Source organism: Taeniopygia guttata, chromosome 8 (assembly GCF_048771995.1).
Source record: "Taeniopygia guttata chromosome 8, bTaeGut7.mat, whole genome shotgun sequence".
Taxonomy (NCBI): Eukaryota; Metazoa; Chordata; class Aves; order Passeriformes; family Estrildidae; genus Taeniopygia; species Taeniopygia guttata.
In genome coordinates, this window is record NC_133033.1 from 1,637,845 (window position 1) to 1,655,374 (window position 17,530).

The window sequence follows — 17,530 nt, forward strand, 5'->3', positions numbered from 1 at the left end:
TTCTAATTTATATAATATATATAATTTATATATATATATACTATATAGAATATATATATTTATATATATTATTCTATAATTTATAGTAATTTTATAATTAATACTATAAGTATATTCTAATTAATATAATTATTATTCTAATTTATATAATATATTATATATAAAATTTATATATATATTCTATATAGAATATATATATATGTATGTATATATATTCTAATTTATATAATATATTATATAAATATATTCTAATTTATATAATTATTCTAGAAGTCATTTTAGGTTTAGAGTAAATGTGTTAGAATACATTATAGTCTATATTTTATATTATTATTCTATATATTAATTTTATCATTTATATAATTGTTCTAGAATTCCAACTAATAATATTACTATTGCAGAACAAATTTTTGGTATAGAGTAAATGTATTAGAGTACATTATATTATATTTTAAATATTATTGTATTTATATTATTATTCTACAATTTCTATTATTTTTGTAATTTATAGAATAATTTTTTTCTATAATTCTAATTAATAAATAATTTATTTCATTATTCTAGAATGAATTTTTGGTTTAGAGTAAATGTATTATAATACATTATATTCTATATTTTCTATTATTCCTTAATTTATATTAATTTAATAATTTATATAATTATTCTAGTCTATAATTCTAACAAATAAGTAATTTATATCATTATTCTAGAATGAATTTTTGGTATAGAGTAAGTATATTGCAAAACATTATATTCTATATTTTCTATTATTCTGTAATTTATATTAATTCAATAATTTATATAATTATTCTAGTCTATAATTCTAACAAATAAGTAATTTATATCATTATTCTAGAATGAATTTTTGGTTTAGAGTAAAAAACACCATGCTAAAAATATTTTAACCGAAGCTTTTATCCCAAATGCGTTTGCAGCCTGTCCCGACAGAGAAAGAGAAGAAGAAAAAATCCGACATCAAAAGCAAAAAGGTGGAGGAGAAGCACAAACTGCGGGAGGCGTGGAACAGCTTCTCCTACTTCCCTGAGATCACCCACATCGTCATCAGGGACTGCGCCGTCAGCATCAACAAGCAGGACAACAAAAGGATGGTGAGCAGAGGGCTGGAGAGGGGCAGTGGAACTTACACTGGGAATTTGGCCTTCCCTCACCTTGGGGGGCTCAGCTGCCCCCAGCTTCATTCCCTGGTGCATCATTCATTTCCTTGGTGGATCACTTCATTCCCTGGTGGATCACTTCATTCCCTGAGTGATCATTTCATTCCCTGGTGGATCACTTAATTCCCTGATGGATAATTTAATTCCCTGAGTGATCATTTCATTCCCTGAGTGATCATTTCATTCCCTCGTGGATCATTTAATTGCCTGGTGGATAATTTAATTGCCTGATTGATCACTTAATTCTCTGATCGATCATTTAATTCCCTGGTGGATCATTTCATTCCCTGAGTGATCATTTCATTCCCTGAGTGATCATTTCATTCCCTGGTGGATCATTTAATTCCGATAGATAATTTAATTCCCTGGTGGATAATTTCATTCCCTAAATGAACCACTTAATTCCCTGGTGGATAATTTCATTCCCTAAATGAACCACTTAATTCCCTGGTGGATCATTTAATTCCCTGGTGGATCACTTGATTCCCTGATTGATCACTTAATTCCCTGAATGGATAATTTAATTCCCTGATGGATCACTTAATTCCTGGTGCATAATTTCATTCCCTAATGGATCACTTAATTGCCTGGTGGATCACTTAATTTCCTGGCAGATCACTTAATTCCCTGGTGGATCCTTTCCCTTCCATGGGGAGCCAGGCTGGGGGCGGGCCCAAGGTGACAAGGGAGGGACATTTGGGGTGTCAGTGACACACCAAATGTGCTGACCTGACACTGGGCACAGCACACACGGTGTTCAAAGTGCAGCTGTGTCCACACTGGCACAGAATTTTCCTCAGGAATCCCACCAGGAATTTCAGAATTCCAGAATTTAAGACAGGGGAGGGCAGGGAGTGGCCACTAAACCCTTCTCATGGCAATCAGCAGGCAAATGAGTGAGGGTTTTCAGACGGCCCCTAACACCTGCCTGTCCTGTTTTGCAGGAGCTGAGGCTGGGCTCGCACGCCGAGGCGCTGTCCTTCACCTCGCTGGTCGATGGCTACTTCAGGCTCACGGCAGATGCCCACCACTACCTGTGCACCGACGTGGCTCCTCCCCTCATCCAGCACAACATCAAAAACGGCTGCCACGGCCCCATCTGGTCAGTCATTCCTTCATCTCAGAGGTTTTATGGCCCATCTGATCAGACACTCCTGCATTTCAGGGATTTATGGCCCATCTGGTCAGTCACTCCTGCATTTTGGGGTTTTACAGCCCATCTGGTCAGTCACTCCTGCATTTCAGAGTGTTACAGCCCATCTGGCCAGTCACTCCTGCATTTCAGAGTGTTACAGCCCAGCTGGTCAGTCACTCCTGCATTTTAGGGTTTTATGGCCCATCTGGTCAGTCACTCCTGCATTTTGGGGTTTTACAGCCCATCTGGGCAGTCACTCCTGCATTTCAGAGTGTTACAGCCCATCTGGTCAGTCACTCCTGCATTTCAGGGTGTTATAGCCCATCTGGTCAGTCACTCCTGCATTTTGGGGATTTATGGCCCATCTGGTCAGTCACTCCTGCATTTCCAGGGGTTTGTTTTTGAGAATTCCTCTCATGGTGAATCTGCTGAGGAAATGCAGGGTTTGGATGGGTGGTAGTTACCAAAACTGAATTTTGTTGAAGAAAAAAAAAAAAATCTGTGTTTCTCTCCTTTCTCATCTGTAAACTCGGTGTTTCTGCACTAAAGGAGTGTTCCAAGAGTTTTCTCCATGGACACATGGGAATATTTTGGGTAGAGTGGAAATGTCTCTACTCTCACCCCAGTCCTTGGATGGATGAACAAAGCCTTGGGTTTTCAAACACCTAAAGGAATTCTCTTCCCTCCACCCACCTTTGTGACTTTTCCGTTTATTGGGAAAATTTTGATTCTTACTTATTTTAATTTATTATTTTTATTTTATTATTACTCCCTTTATTATTTATATGTTATTCCCTTTATTTCCCTTTATTTTCCTTTATTCCATTGTTCCCTTTATTCCCTTTATTTAAGCTGCAAACTGTAGAAATCCAGGAGTGCACCTGCACAGTGTTGAATGCAGAATTCCCTTTAATAAATCCTTCCTCCCTTGCTCTGTGCAGCCCAGTGTGAGCAATACACCCTTAAATCCTGCTTTAATAACAATATAAATATTCCTAACTTTCTGTTACTCCCCAAATCGAGGTTTGCTCTCATGTTCCACCCCAAAAGCAGATTTTTGGCTGCTGCCTTGTTGGTTTTTCTCACTGCCCATTCCCTTCCAGCACGGAATATGCCATCAACAAGCTGAGGCAGGAGGGCAACGAGGTGGGGATGTACGTGCTGAGGTGGAGCTGCACCGACTTCAACCACATCCTCATGACTGTGACGTGCCTGGAGGGCTCCGAGGTACAGGCAGCTGGCCATTCCCAGCAGGAATCTGCTCCCTGCAACCCTGGGGCTGTGGTTTTGTCCTCAGGGCACTCACCCTGAGCTCTGGGGAGGGAATTGGGTTTTTCTTGCAGCCCTTTGTGCTGTCTCTCCAGATGGGATTAATTAGATCCAGAGCAGCTCCATTCCTGCCAGTCAAACTTATCTAAATCCTCAAATTTATCCAACAGCTCCAACCCTCCCAACCAGACTGTGCAGGAACATGATAAAAATGGAGCATTTGAAACTCATGACATGGAGGATTTGTCACTTCACCTTGCCCTGAGCATGGTGCAGCTTCCCTGGTGTCCTTTTGGGCATGGATTTAATTCCCTGGATGGATTTTATCCTCACACTGGCCTCAGCTGGAAGCCTGCAGCTGACTTGGTGGTTTGGGAGAATATTTAAAGTGTTCACTCAAGAATAATAATAACTAATAAATAAAGTATAAATAGTAAATAATAAATAATAAATCTTAGGAAAAAGTGGTCATGGAATCAGTGGTGAATCAGGAAGGGATATTTGATACTGGGTTTATCTCCTGTAGATATTAAAAAAAAAAATATGATCAGCTCTCTCTTTTAACAGTGAAACAAGAAAGGAATTTTGTCTTGGAAAAGAGGGAAGGGGGAGGTGACCCAATGCTGCAGAGGGGAGGCCCTGAGAGCTCCTGAGATGGGGAAGTTCAGAAGTTCAGCCCTTCCTCAGTGAAACTGGAGGATCCCAACACCAGCCTGAAATCTCGTTGAACACTCTGGGGTGGGAGAGGGAGTTTTGCTATTTTTAAATGAGATTTTGAAACCCTGCACCAGATTCTGCAATTCTTGAACAAAGAAAGAAAAAAATCCTCCAGAAGAGGCAACACTTCTGCATAATATCAGGCTCTGCAAACAAACAAACAACAAAATAAAAGCCATAATGTGGGCAATTTCATCTTCATGTTGTTGCTCTTCTCTTTGAGCCTTCCTGGGAGTGAAAATTCCAGGAATTTTAGGATTTTTTAATGCTCTGTTGCAGTTTGATTAGAGGACTTTGACTTAGGAGCAGAGGGTGAGCTGGTCCTTCGTGTGCTGCCAAGGTTTTGGGAAGCTTTGAGGGCTTTACAAACCATTCTTTCACTCCAGTGATTTCCTTTCTTTTCCCTCCAACCCCAGGTGATGAATAACTCAGGCCCCTACAAGAACTTCCAGATAGAGGTGAAAAAAGGGGAGTACTTCCTCCATGGCTCCAACAAATCTTTTGCATCCTTGAAAGACCTCATGGATCACCTGAAGGGACAAATCCTGCGGACAGACAACATCAGCTTCACCCTGAAGAGGTGCTGCCAGCCCAGACCCAGAGGTAGCCTGGCCTGGCAGGGTTTTCTTGTTGCAAGGGAACAATCTCCAGACTCTTTTAGTGTATTTTTAGTGCTGTATCCTGCTGTGAAGCTCTTTAAAAAAAAAAAAAAAAGAGGTTTAAAGTTTTTTTTCCTTCTCTGGGGAGGAGGAGTTTTGTCAGATGCCATGGGCAGGTTTGAGGAGGGGAAAAGAAGGTTGGAACCTGCTGGGTTTGCTCTCCTTATGAGCTGCTGGTCAATAACTCATCTGCACCAGGCAGCAGGGAAGGGTTTTGGTCCCAAAACTGATGTCCTGGAGAGCCTGGTGGCAGGAAATCATCAGTGAGGTCCCATCTGAGGGACAGTGGGGCAGTGTTGGGTGCTGCCAGGGCTCTCTGGAGCTGTTTGCTGTCAACTCAGAGCCTTGCAGCTGAGTTTGGTGCGAGAGAGGAAGCACAGAGGGGTGATTGTGCTGAGCTGATAATGGTTTCCTGTTAGCACAGGGGAAGAACTGAGCCACATCAGTCACCGGCTGCTCTGAGGCTTTGGGAGAGTCCCTGAGCTGCTCACTCTGCACCCAGAACGTGCCTCATGGTCTGGAGCAGGGGCACGTTGCACATTTGACATTTTTGTTTTGTTTTGGTGGCTGGATTTGGGATAAAATGAAATAAAAAAGGTCAGGGAGTTGATTGCCCACTTCAGCTTCTCCCTGGGTTTAGTTCCAGCAGGATTCAGTGCATGTTCCCTGTTCTGTCCCTTCCCTGGTGGGTTTTTCCTTCTTTTTGAATATTTGATCAGATATTCACAAAGAAGTGCAGGGGCTGCAGGACTAAAGCAGGGTGTGGTGATTCCAGAATTCCAGGAGATGATTTAGCCCCAGTGCCAGGTTCTGCTCACAGCAGAGGAAGCCCAGATGCCCACGCAGATCCCAATCCCAGTAAATAATGCCAGGAAGGCAGAATTCCTGTGCAAAACTTCTGGCTCTGTCCTGCAGCAGTGGGGAGGCAGCACTGGATTTTTGAGTCTGTTCCTTCTGCTCATTCCCCATTCCCCAGCTGAATTCCAGTGCCCTGGGAACACTGTTGGTGATTCCCAGGGCAGAGGGAGTTTGGAAGGAGCTGAAGAGGAGATGAGACCCCCCCTTGCACACTGGAGAGGAGATGGCCCTGCTGGGAGGAGGGCATGTGGGATATTTGATTCCATTTGATTCCATTTGATTCCATGTGCAGCACAGGTATTTCCTCTTTCAATCTTTGTGCAGAAAATTCTGTTCAGTTGTTCAAAATCATCCTGGTCTGGCTGATAACAGCTCTATATTTAAAATATAAACATGAAAATGTGCTTTAGTGATTTCTCTGTTGAATGAGGAGCAGAAATCAACCCCAAGTTTCTTTTTCCCTCCTTTTTTTGGGGATTTTAATGCATTTCCATCCATGTTGGTACTGGGAAGGGGGAGTGCAGTTTCTCTGAAAAGCTTTAAGGATATTTTTCTCCCCCTGCCTTGCAGAAATCTCCAACTTGCTGGTGGCAACCAAGAAGGCCCAGGAGTGGCAGCCAGTGTATCCCATGGGGCAGCTGAGCTTCCACCGGATCCGCAAGGAGGAGATCGTGCAGGTGGGAGCCTGGGGGGTCTGAAACCCAGGGAGCCCCCAGAACTCTGGGGTTACCATTTAAAGCTTAGAACTAAACCCAGGCTTTGACCTGAGACCTATGGGAAAGGCTCCCAAACTGAGGTGGTAGAAGCGAGAATGTGGATTTATAGTTTATAGTTTAAAGCAGAGACAGGTTAAGCTGCATAAAAGAAAGTTTAGAGTTTTAGAGTTTAAGATAGAGGAAAAAAAAGTAAAATAATTACAGAAGCAAACAAAGAGTTTAGACTGCAGCACTGTAGGTTTTTGTGCCATAACATGATTGGCTAAGAAAGCTCACACTGTGGCATGAGTCCATAAGGCCAAATATGCAAGGATTGGGTCAAAAACGTAAATATCCTTGTTGGCAGTGTTTTATTGGTTAATAAACCCTTAAAAGGATTGTGACTGGAGGTCTTGTGACTTTCTGAGCCATGCAGTGAAGATGTGAGCCCAGCTCACCCTTCCTGCCAGTGTAGAAGATAAGAAAAATAAATCACATCGTCTCAAGCAGCTCAGAGGTCCCATCTCTGATTCATTCAGAATTCCCCCAGGTACTGAGCTGCCCTGGGAGCCTGTGTGTGGCTGTCCCTGAGCCCTGCAGGGACACCAAACACCCCTGCTCCCTCAGCAAACTCCAGCTGGAGCTTTATTGGGATTTAAGCCTCTGCTTGCAGAATCCTGCTGTTTCTGTGGCTTCGTGAGGACAAAAAGAGCTTAGGAGTGATGCCTTTCACTGGAAATGAAATGGATATTTAAGTTTTCTAATAGAAAACAGAGGTTTTAAGGTCATTTCTTGGGAGTCTTAAGGGGTGGTTTGTTGTGGGTGTATTTTTTAAAGCCTGACTTACCAGAGTGACAGAGGTTTAAGACAATATTCTACAGTAAAAAAGGTGAAGTATTCAAAAGCTCTGAGCAGTCAGAATTCTGTGATTAAGCCTTCCCAAATTTTCAAATTTTCCCTTGTTTTAGTTACTTAGTCAGGTCACCTGAATAAACCTCAACAAACACACAGGGCCTTGAATACACTTAAATTAGATTAAATGTTGTCAAAAGATCTCTTAACTCGTGCCCTGTGCTTCTGTGAAATAAAAGGTTTTTTAGTTGGGGTTTTTTAGTTGCATCACTGCAGACAGAGATTGGGTTTGGGTTGGTGTGTTTACAGTCAGCATCCTGCAAAAATATCCCAAGGCAGGATGTTATTTTGGAGGAAATTGCTTCCCCAAACAAAGCCTTCCAGTGAAATATTACTTCCTCTCACTTTTGGAAACACATTAAAGATCACCTCAGCAGCACTTTGTGAATAAGAGCCCAGCTGTTGTTTATTCTTTTGTTTAGTCTGGGAGTGCTGAATCCCAGGGAACCTGTTGGGTGATGTGGAGGTGTAATATCCAAGGAATTCGTGTGGGGAGGATGCTCAGAGCTTGATACCTCAGGTTTTGGCTTTTACATTTTCACATTCTGAGCTGCTTTAGTGTGTGGGTCTGGGCTTCACATCAGGGGATGCTGAGCTCTCTGCACAGAGCAGGGACACAAAACAATTCCTGCTCCAGCTGGGCACCAAGGACAAATGATCCAAATCTCAGCCCAGGAGCACAAACAGCGTGGGCTGGAGAGAGAAAAACAAGCAGGGTGGGACTGCCTGGGCTGAAGCTGGAATGGGACAATGAACTCCAAGGTGCCAATGGAGCAGAACTGATCCCAGGGAGAGCCCCCGGGAGCGCTCGTGCATTTTGGGGCCATTTTGGGTCATTTGGGTGCAGCCCTGGCTGGGCTCTGGTGCTGCCCAAGGTGGATCCATGGAGGAGATCCTTTGGATAAATCCCGAATTTATTCTGTGACTCTGCCCAGCTCTGCTCTGGGGCAGCCCCCACAAGGCATTGAGCTCACTGAAGCAAAAGCAACTCCATTTTTGGGTTCTCACAGAATAATTTCAGTCTGTAACCAGATCACCAGGCAGAAAGAAGTGCAGATTCCAATAAATATTTGTGTAATTCTTGTTTGCTTCCTGTCTGACATATCCCTGTTGCTGTGTCCCAGGGAGAACACCTGGGAAGAGGGACCAGGACCCAGATTTACTCAGGGATGCTCAGCCTCAAGGATGATGAGAACGAAGGGTATCAGAATGAAAGAGAGATCCGAGTCCTCCTCAAAGTCCTGGACCCCAGCCACAGAGACATTTCCTTGGTAAGTTTTTTTCTTTTGGGTATCTTTTCTTTAATATAAGAAATAAAACATTGATTAATTTTGTTTTACAAAATTATATAGAGATATGTAAGATAAGGACGTAAGTTTTTATTACTAACATTTTTTATTTACAAGTATAAAGAAGCATCAGAGTAAATAATGTATGTAATAAAAAGAAACTAATAGCAATTGGGAATTAATTAGATAATAGACATAATCAATAACACATGTGAAATTAGATAGCTATCAAATATTAAAACACTGTATGTTATCTTAGAGTCTTTAACAGTTGATAAATTTTAAATTAGTAGAGAATTGGAAAATTATGTCTAAATAACGATTCTCTAAGTTCTCTTTAAAAATAAATCTAGTTATTATATGAATACAGTTAAATTATTAAGCTAAAGTGATTTAATATTCTTTTGATGTAGAAAACACCTAGGTTTGTTGTCAGATACCTTATGTAGATGGAACTAAAGCATAACTACATGGCTGGCTTTAAAAAAGGGCTGGGAATGGGGAATGCTGAGGGGCAGCTCAGTGCCCACAGTGGGGAATGCTGAGCGGGGCAGGTCAGTGCCAGGAGTGGGGAATGCTGAGGGGCAGCTCAGTGCCCAGAGTGGGGAATGCTGAGGGGGCAGCTCAGTGCCAGGAATGGGGAATGCTGAGGGGGCAGCTCAGTGCCAGGAATGGGGAATGCTGAGGGGCAGCTCAGTGCCCAGAGTGGGGAATGCTGAGGGGCAGCTCAGTGCCCAGAATGGGGAATGCTGAGAGCCCAGCTCAGTGCCAGGAATGGGGAATGCTGAGGGGCAGCTCAGTGCCAGGAATGGGGAATGCTGAGGGGCAGCTCAGTGCCCACAGTGGGGAATGCTGAGGGGCAGCTCAGTGCCCACAGTGGGGAATGCTGAGGGGCAGCTCAGTGCCAGGAGTGGGGAATGCTGAGGGGCAGCTCAGTGCCAGGAATGGGGAATGCTGTGGGGCAGCTCAGTGCCCAGAGTGGGGAATGCTCAGGGGCAGCTCAGTGCCAGGAATGGGGAATGCTGAGGGGCAGCTCAGTGCCAGGAATGGGGAATGCTGAGGGGCAGCTCAGTGCCAGGAATTGGGAATGCTGAGGGGCAGCTCAGTGCCAGGAATGGGGAATGCTGAGGGGCAGCTCAGTGCCAGGAATTGGGAATGCTGAGGGGCAGCTCAGTGCCCAGAATGGGGAATGCTGAGGGGCAGCTCAGTGCCCAGAGTGGGGAATGCTGAGGGGCAGCTCAGTGCCAGGACTGGGGAATGCTGAGGGGCAGCTCAGTGCCAGGAATTGGGAATGCTGAGGGCCCAGCTCAGCCCTGGCACATCCCTGCCCTGCTGCCCCTCCATGGCTGTGCCCAGGGATCAGGGCTGGGGCAGGGAATGCTGCCAGCCCCTCAGTGACCTCTGCCCTCCCCAGGCCTTCTTTGAGACCGCCAGCATGATGAGACAAGTGTCCCACAAACACATCGTGCTGCTGCACGGCGTCTGCGTCCGCGACCTGGAGAGTGAGTGGGGCACTGCTCTGGGGACAGGGATGGCACTGGGGGGGACAGGGGTGGCACTGGGGGGGACTGGGGTGGCACTGGGGGGGACACAGGGACAGGGATGGCACTGGGAGGGACAGGGTTGGCACTGGGGGGGACTGGGATGGCACTGGGGGGGTCACAGGGACAGGGAATGGCAGCTGGGGGGACTGGGATGGCCCTGGGGGGACACAGGGAATGGCTCTGGGGGGACAGGGGTCGGACTGGGGGACAGGGAATGGCACTGGGAGGGACAGGGGGACAGGGAATGGCACCTGGGGGGACTGGGATGGCACTGGGGGGACACAGGGACAGGGATGGGGGGACAGGGTTGGGACTGGGGGACAGGGAATGGCACTGGGAGGGACAGGGGGACAGGGAATGGCACCTGGGGGGGACAGGGATGGCACTGGGGGGACACAGGGAATGGGACTGGGGGGACAGGGTTGGGACTGGGGGACAGGGAATGGCACTGGGAGGGACAGGGGGACAGGGAATGGCACCTGGGGGGGACAGGGGGACAGGGAATGGCATCTGGGTGGACACAAGGACACGGGGACAGGGCTGGCAGCTGCTGCCTCTGGATCTTCCCAGAGTGGAGCTGGGACAGCAGATCAGCTCCAAAGGACTTTCTCTCAGCAAATTTCCCTTTCCAGCTCTGTGTTTGAGCTTTCCCTAAAGCTGGAATGCCAGAGAGGCAGGGGCAGTGTGGATACAAAGCACCCCGTGAAATTTGCATAATTGAATTTATCACATTTATTACGAAGATACATTCATTTGTATAAGATAAATGTATATTTGTAATATTTATACATATAAAGCATGCACACATTTATATTTACATATTTATATGTATACATTTATATGTTTATACATTATGAATATGTACATTAAAAATGTGAGTGTATACACCTTTATATGACTTTTTAAGCCAAGACAGCCCTGATGTTGTGAGGTGGACACCAGAAGGAGAGCAAGGCTTTAGAAAATTCAAAGACTAATTGTTAATGCCCCAGCCTTAGCTCTTCCAGACTCAGGGAAGGAATTTGAGTTACATGTGGGTGTTAAACAGTGCCATGCTGAAGGAATTTTGGTACAAGAGCACAGGGAACAGCAGCCTGTTGCTGATTGTTCTAAGCTGTTCTGTGCATTAAAATTCCCCCTTTGGAATGCCTGGTTCCAGGTTTAATGTTCATTTGCCACACAAAGCCCCTCAGCCTTTTAATCTGGACTCTGAGCACTGAAATAAACCTTGGGCAAGGTGAAAGGAAAACATTTGCCAACATTTTCCATCTGGGCTGGGAGGTGGGAACGCAATTCAATGACTCCAAACAATTTATGGCAGCACTGAGTTTCTGCACCTGCCTCTGCAGATATCATGGTTGAAGAGTTTGTTGAGTGTGGACCTCTGGATCTCTTCATGCATAAGAAAAGTGAAGTTCTCACAACCCCATGGAAATTCAAAGTGGCCAAACAGCTTGCAAGTGCCCTGAGCTACCTGGTAAGAGACACCTTGGCAAAGGCACTGGGGCCTAGCTGGGAATGCATTTCCCCCCAGGAAAAGTGCTGGAGTGGGAACGCTCTTATTTCCCTGCTCCTCCTTTCCTTCTCTTCCTCCAGTTTCTTCCCAGGTGTAATTTTGGATTCCAGCTTGGAGTATTTCAGAGATCTGCTGTGGTGTGGATATCCTGGAGCACTCACATCCCTCTCACTGTTCTTTCCCTGCTTTTCTGTAGGAGGACAAGGATTTGGTGCACGGCAATGTGTGCACCAAGAACATCCTGCTGGCCAGGGAGGGCATTGACACCGAGTATGGGCCTTTCATAAAGCTGAGTGACCCAGGAATCCCCATCACCGTGCTGTCCAGGCAAGGTATGGCAGCATCCCATCCCCAGGGAAGGGAGGAATGGCACTGGCAGCAGCCAGAACTGGCTCTGCAAGAGAATCAGGCAGCTTTCATGGAAACACCCTGTATTTGTATGTAGGAGCAATCAGGTTTCATGGAAACACACTGTATTTGTATGTAGGAATAATCAGCTTTCATAGAAATACACTGTATTTGTATGTAGGAATAACCAGCTTCATACAAACACACTGTATTTCTATGTAGGAGCAATCAGGTTTCATGGAAACACACAGTATTTGTATGTAGGAGCAATCAGGTTTCATGGAAACACACAGTATTTGTATGTAGGAGCAATCAGGTTTCATGGAAACACACTGTATTTGTATGTAGGAGCAATCAGCTTTATGGAAACACACTGTATTTGTATGTAGGAATAATCAGATTCATACAAACACACTGTATTTGTATGTAGGAGCAATCAGCTTTCATAGAAACACACTGTATTTGTATGTAGGAGCAATCAGGTTTCATGGAAACACACTGTATTTGTATGTAGGAATAATCAGCTTTATGGAAACACACTGTATTTGTATGTAGGAATAATCAGCTTTATGGAAACACACTGTATTTGTATGTAGGAATAAGCAGCTTCATACAAACACACTGTATTTGTATGTAGGAATAACCAGTTTCATGCAAACACCCTGTATTTGTATGTATGAGCAATCAGCTTTATGGATCTGCAAATGCACAGTGGGTGTTCAGAGCATTCATTTCTCTTACAAATATTGTGTCCAAAGAGATGAGACAGAAGGAATCTCAGATTGTGGATGGCTCCGGGCATGAGCCTGTGAAATCCTTCTGAAAAGAGGAATTTGAGAATCAAGGAACTGGACAAATTCTGCAGCTGCAGTTTGTTTCAGACAAGAATGATTCAGCTTTTCCCTCCTGTGACATTCCCTCCCTGCTGTGCTTCCCCAGAGCGCGTTGAGCGCATCCCCTGGATTGCACCTGAGTGCGTTGAGGATTCCAAGAACCTCAGCATTGCTGCAGATAAGTGGAGTTTTGGTACAACCCTGTGGGAAATCTGCTATAATGGAGAAACTCCACTGAAAGACAAGACCTTAGCAGAGGTAAATGTTACACAAACTTGGATCCATCCTTTTGGGCCCTTCGGTTTTCCCCCTTGTCCTGTCCCTCCCTGCCTTGTCCCCAGTCCCTCTCCAGCTCTCCTGGAGCCCCTTCAGGCCCTGCCAGGGGCTCTGAGCTCTCCCTGGATCCTTCTCCTCTCCAGACTGGACAATCCCAGTTCTCCCAGCCTTTTCTAGCCCCTGTGTCCAGCTAGAAGCTGAGTGAGATGCTCCCAAACATCTCTTGTTTCTTTTGGATTGATTCCAAAGGGTCTCCCAGGGGACACTGCTGCTCTTCACTGCAGTTTAAACAATTGGAGTCCCTCTTGCTGTGCCCTTCCTGCCTGTGGCCACATTCCTGCAGGGCTGGGAATGCCCATCCCAGCCTTTCCCACCTGGCCTGGAGCTGGGACCTCCCAGAGCTGTGTGGAGCACCCAGGGTGACCTTGGCAACCATTTCCTGGTGCATAAATAACTGGGAAAACCTGGCAGGAAATTATTCCTGAAAGTAGAAACATTCATGGGTATTAAGGGCTGCTCCAGGCCCAGCACAAGAGGAATTCTCTAAAGATCCAAGGTCCAGCTGAAAAGGAGAATTTCCTTGGCAAAGTTCACATTGAAATAAGGATTTAATGGTCACATCCTCTGATGTAGAATCACAGAACTGCTCAGGTTAGAAAAGACCTCAGAGATCCTCGAGTCCAGCCATTGCCCAGCTCAGAACTGGGAGCCATGGGAGTTAAAATTCCTGGAATTTCCGTGTGTTCCCACAGAAGGAGAGGTTCTACGAGGGGCACTTTGTGCTGGCCACGCCGTCCTGCAAGGAGCTGGCAGACCTGATGAAGCAGTGCATGAACTACGACCCCCACCAGAGACCCTTCTTCAGGGCCATCATGAGGGACATCAACAAACTGGAGGAGCAGAGTAAGGCCCAGGGACACCTGCAGGGAGGGATCAGGGAATGCTGGGCTGGGAGGGACCTTGAGCATCTCGTTCCAACCTCAGGGAAGATGAGGAGCTCCTCCAGGGTGGGAGCTTCACCCAGAGGAGTCTGGGTGTGGGTGTGGAAGCAGATCCAGGTGGGATCTTGCAGGTGGGATCTAAGGAAGGGAAGATGTGGGAGTGGGAATAGAGCAAGGATGCCTTGGAGAGTCAGACCAAGGAATCTCACCTGGGATGTTTTCCCCACCCAGATCCCGATATTGTCTCGGAGAAGAAACCCGTCACCGAGGTGGATCCCACCCTCTTTGAGAAGAGGTTCTTGAAAAGGATCCGGGATTTGGGGGAGGTAAGAGGAATGTCACCCCAGAGCACAGTCCCCACAGCCCCTGCTGTGTCACCCAAACACCCAAATCAGTGCCTGGCTGTCCCCACAGCCCCTGCTGTGTCACCCAAACACCCAAATCACTGCCTGGCTGTCCCCACAGCCCCTGCTGTGTCACCCAGACACCCAAATCAGTGCCTGGCTGTCCCCACAGCCCCTGCTGTGTCACCCAAACACCCAAATCAGTGCCTGGCTGTCCCCACAGCCCCTGCTGTGTCACCCAGACACCCAAATCAGTGCCTGGCTGTCCCCACAGCCCCTGCTGTGTCACCCAAACACCCAAATCAGTGCCTGGCTGTCCCCACAGCCCCTGCTGTGTCACCCAAACACCCAAATCAGTGCCTGGGTGTCACTGTCTGAATGTTGTCCTCAAGGATGCTCCTTTCTCTCCCACCCAGGGCCACTTTGGCAAGGTGGAACTGTGCAGATATGACCCAGAAGGTGACAACACCGGGGAGCAGGTGGCAGTGAAATCCCTGAAGCCCGAGAGTGGAGGGAATCACATCGCTGACCTCAAGAAGGAAATTGAAATCCTGAGGAATCTTTATCACGACAACATCGTCAAATACAAAGGGATTTGCACAGAAGATGGTAAATCTTGAAGAATATTACAAAGTGTATGAGTTTTCCTTTAGAATTTGCAAGTGTCCTGCCCGGAGCAGGTTTTCCTGTGCATTGGCTCAGGAATGGATGATGGGAATGAGCCATGGGCTGTTTAAAATGCTGCCGGTGCCCTGAGCTTGTACAAAAGCTGTTGAGAAGGGTCTGCTAAACTAAACATGCTCTGTTTTTTAGGAGGAAGTGGGATTAAACTCATCATGGAATTCCTTCCCTCTGGGAGCCTGAAGGAGTATCTCCCACGGAACAAGAACAAGATCAACCTCAAGCAGCTGCTCAGATACGCAGTTCAGATCTGCAGGGTGAGCTGGTCTCTGAGCCTGCAGCTCCAGCAGCAGGCTGGGGGGGAGGAGAACATCAGCACAAAGCCCTTGTCCTTCTCTGTCCCCAAGGGTCACAACCCTAAAGCAATCTCTCCCATGCTTCGGGTGCCAGAGGCACAAGGATCAGCAGGGGAATAGTGAGGAGGTCCCAAGTTCCAAAGGTGGCTGTGAGAAGTTGTTCCTGTGGGAGGATTTGGAGGATCAGGAGGGAGGGCAGCACTTGGAATGTGCTGGCAAGAGGAAAAGAGCGAGGTGAAGTCTGAAGGGATGGAGATGAGAGTGCAGAGCAGTAACTGGAGAAAAAGGGATTAAAGTATTGGAGGAATAAAGGAAAGGAAATCAAAGGCTTCTTTTCTCCTCTCTTAGGGCATGGACTACCTGGGCTCCTGTCAGTACGTGCACCGTGACCTGGCAGCGAGAAATGTCCTGGTGGAGAGTGAGAACAGGGTGAAGATTGGGGACTTTGGGCTGACCAAGGCCATCGAGACGGATAAGGAATATTACACCGTCAAGGACGACCGCGACAGCCCCGTCTTCTGGTATGGCTGGGGCCAGGCCGCAGGACAGGGACCCTCTGCTCCTGCACTCCCGAGGTTTCCTGCTTTTCTCAGAGGCCTAAGGAAGGATACACCATGAGAGCAAGGAAAAGGCACCTTGCACTCACCTCTTGTGCTGTTTATTTCTTCCTGCACTTAACGATGCATTTCCCCCCTCTTTTGGGTTTGGCCTGCTCGGTTTCACAGGGCCTCCCTGTGGAACACACCTCGTGTTATTTTTAATTTTGTGCCAGGGCTCCACAAGCACAGCTGCGGCTCTGGAGTGTGTGAGCAGGGCTGGGTGTGACACTGTCCCCTCGTGTCCCCAGGTACGCCCCGGAGTGTTTGCTGCAGAGCAAGTTCTACATCGCCTCCGACGTCTGGTCCTTCGGGGTGACGCTCTACGAGCTCCTCACCTACTGCGACTCCGAGTGCAGCCCCATGGCAGTAAGTGGCTGGGATGGAAGTGGCTGCAATCCCAATATTGTAAAACAAATCTTGCAACAAGAAGAGGAACTGGAGAATCACGGGCTCATCCAGGGCGGGAGGGACCTGAAGGCTCATCTCCTTCCACCCCTTCCATGGGGAGCCCTTCCTGTGGGTTTATCCTGGGAAACACCCTGGGGCTTGTCCTTGTGGTGGGGTGAGGATTCCCAGCTGACCCCGCTGTCCCCACAGGAGTTCCTGAAGATGATCGGCCCCACACAGGGACAGATGACGGTGGCACGGCTCGTGCGGGTCCTGCAGGACGACAAACGGCTGCCACGGCCACCCACCTGTCCTGAGGAGGTGAGGGAGCGTGGAGGGATGGATGGAGGATGGATGATGGATGGATGATGGATGGAGGATGGATGGAGGATGGATGATGGATGGATGGAGGATGGATGGATGGATGATGGATGGATGATGGATGATGGATGATGGATGGATGGATGATGGATGGAGGGATGGATGGATGATGGATGGATGATGGATGGATGGCTGATGGATTATGGATGGATGGATGTTGGATGGATGATGGATGGATGATGGATGGACAGATGGATGGATGGATGATGGATGATGGAGGATGGATGGATGATGGATGGGATGGATGTTGAATGATGGATGGATGATGGATGGATGGATGGACGGACGGACAGATGATGGATGATGGATGATGGATGGATGGAGGGATGGATGATTGATGGATGGATGATGAGTGGAAGGAGGGAGGGAGGGAGGAAGGTCTGTCCATCTGTCCCTGCTGGACACAGGTTCAGCCCCAGCGGGGTCACACTTCCCTGGTTCCACAGGCCCAACCACTTGGGTAGGAAAACCTTCAGGAGTGCTGGGAAGAGGCCTTGCCAAGGCTTTCAAGTGTTGTTTTAAGATGTTTCTTGCTATTAACATTCCCAAGTCCTCAGTGTCCTTTCAGAGGGGTCAAGGACTTGCTATAGTACCTGGATCCATGGAAATTCCTTGGGTGTCCCTCTGATTTTGGCAGTTCTGGGGTGCAGGTCCCCAGCTGGAGCTGCTGTGTTG

The 17,530-nt window shown here is 47.0% G+C and overlaps 1 protein-coding gene across 3 annotated transcripts in view; it reads left to right on the forward strand.

Moving 5' to 3' along the window:
- JAK1 (Janus kinase 1) overlaps positions 1-17,530 on the forward strand; it is a 68,157-nt gene that overhangs the window by 49,223 nt on the left and 1,404 nt on the right. For all 3 annotated transcript variants that reach the window (XM_072932800.1, XM_030279363.4, XM_072932801.1), the window contains 17 exons: positions 936-1,109; positions 2,120-2,277; positions 3,414-3,537; positions 4,713-4,899; positions 6,384-6,490; positions 8,545-8,691; positions 10,124-10,211; positions 11,603-11,730; positions 11,966-12,101; positions 13,057-13,208; positions 13,979-14,129; positions 14,399-14,493; positions 14,928-15,120; positions 15,325-15,449; positions 15,837-16,009; positions 16,336-16,453; positions 16,685-16,795. In XM_072932800.1, coding sequence (XP_072788901.1) covers positions 936-1,109; positions 2,120-2,277; positions 3,414-3,537; positions 4,713-4,899; positions 6,384-6,490; positions 8,545-8,691; positions 10,124-10,211; positions 11,603-11,730; positions 11,966-12,101; positions 13,057-13,208; positions 13,979-14,129; positions 14,399-14,493; positions 14,928-15,120; positions 15,325-15,449; positions 15,837-16,009; positions 16,336-16,453; positions 16,685-16,795 — 2,367 coding nt within the window. The remainder of the gene's footprint in view (positions 1-935; positions 1,110-2,119; positions 2,278-3,413; positions 3,538-4,712; positions 4,900-6,383; positions 6,491-8,544; positions 8,692-10,123; positions 10,212-11,602; positions 11,731-11,965; positions 12,102-13,056; positions 13,209-13,978; positions 14,130-14,398; positions 14,494-14,927; positions 15,121-15,324; positions 15,450-15,836; positions 16,010-16,335; positions 16,454-16,684; positions 16,796-17,530) is intronic.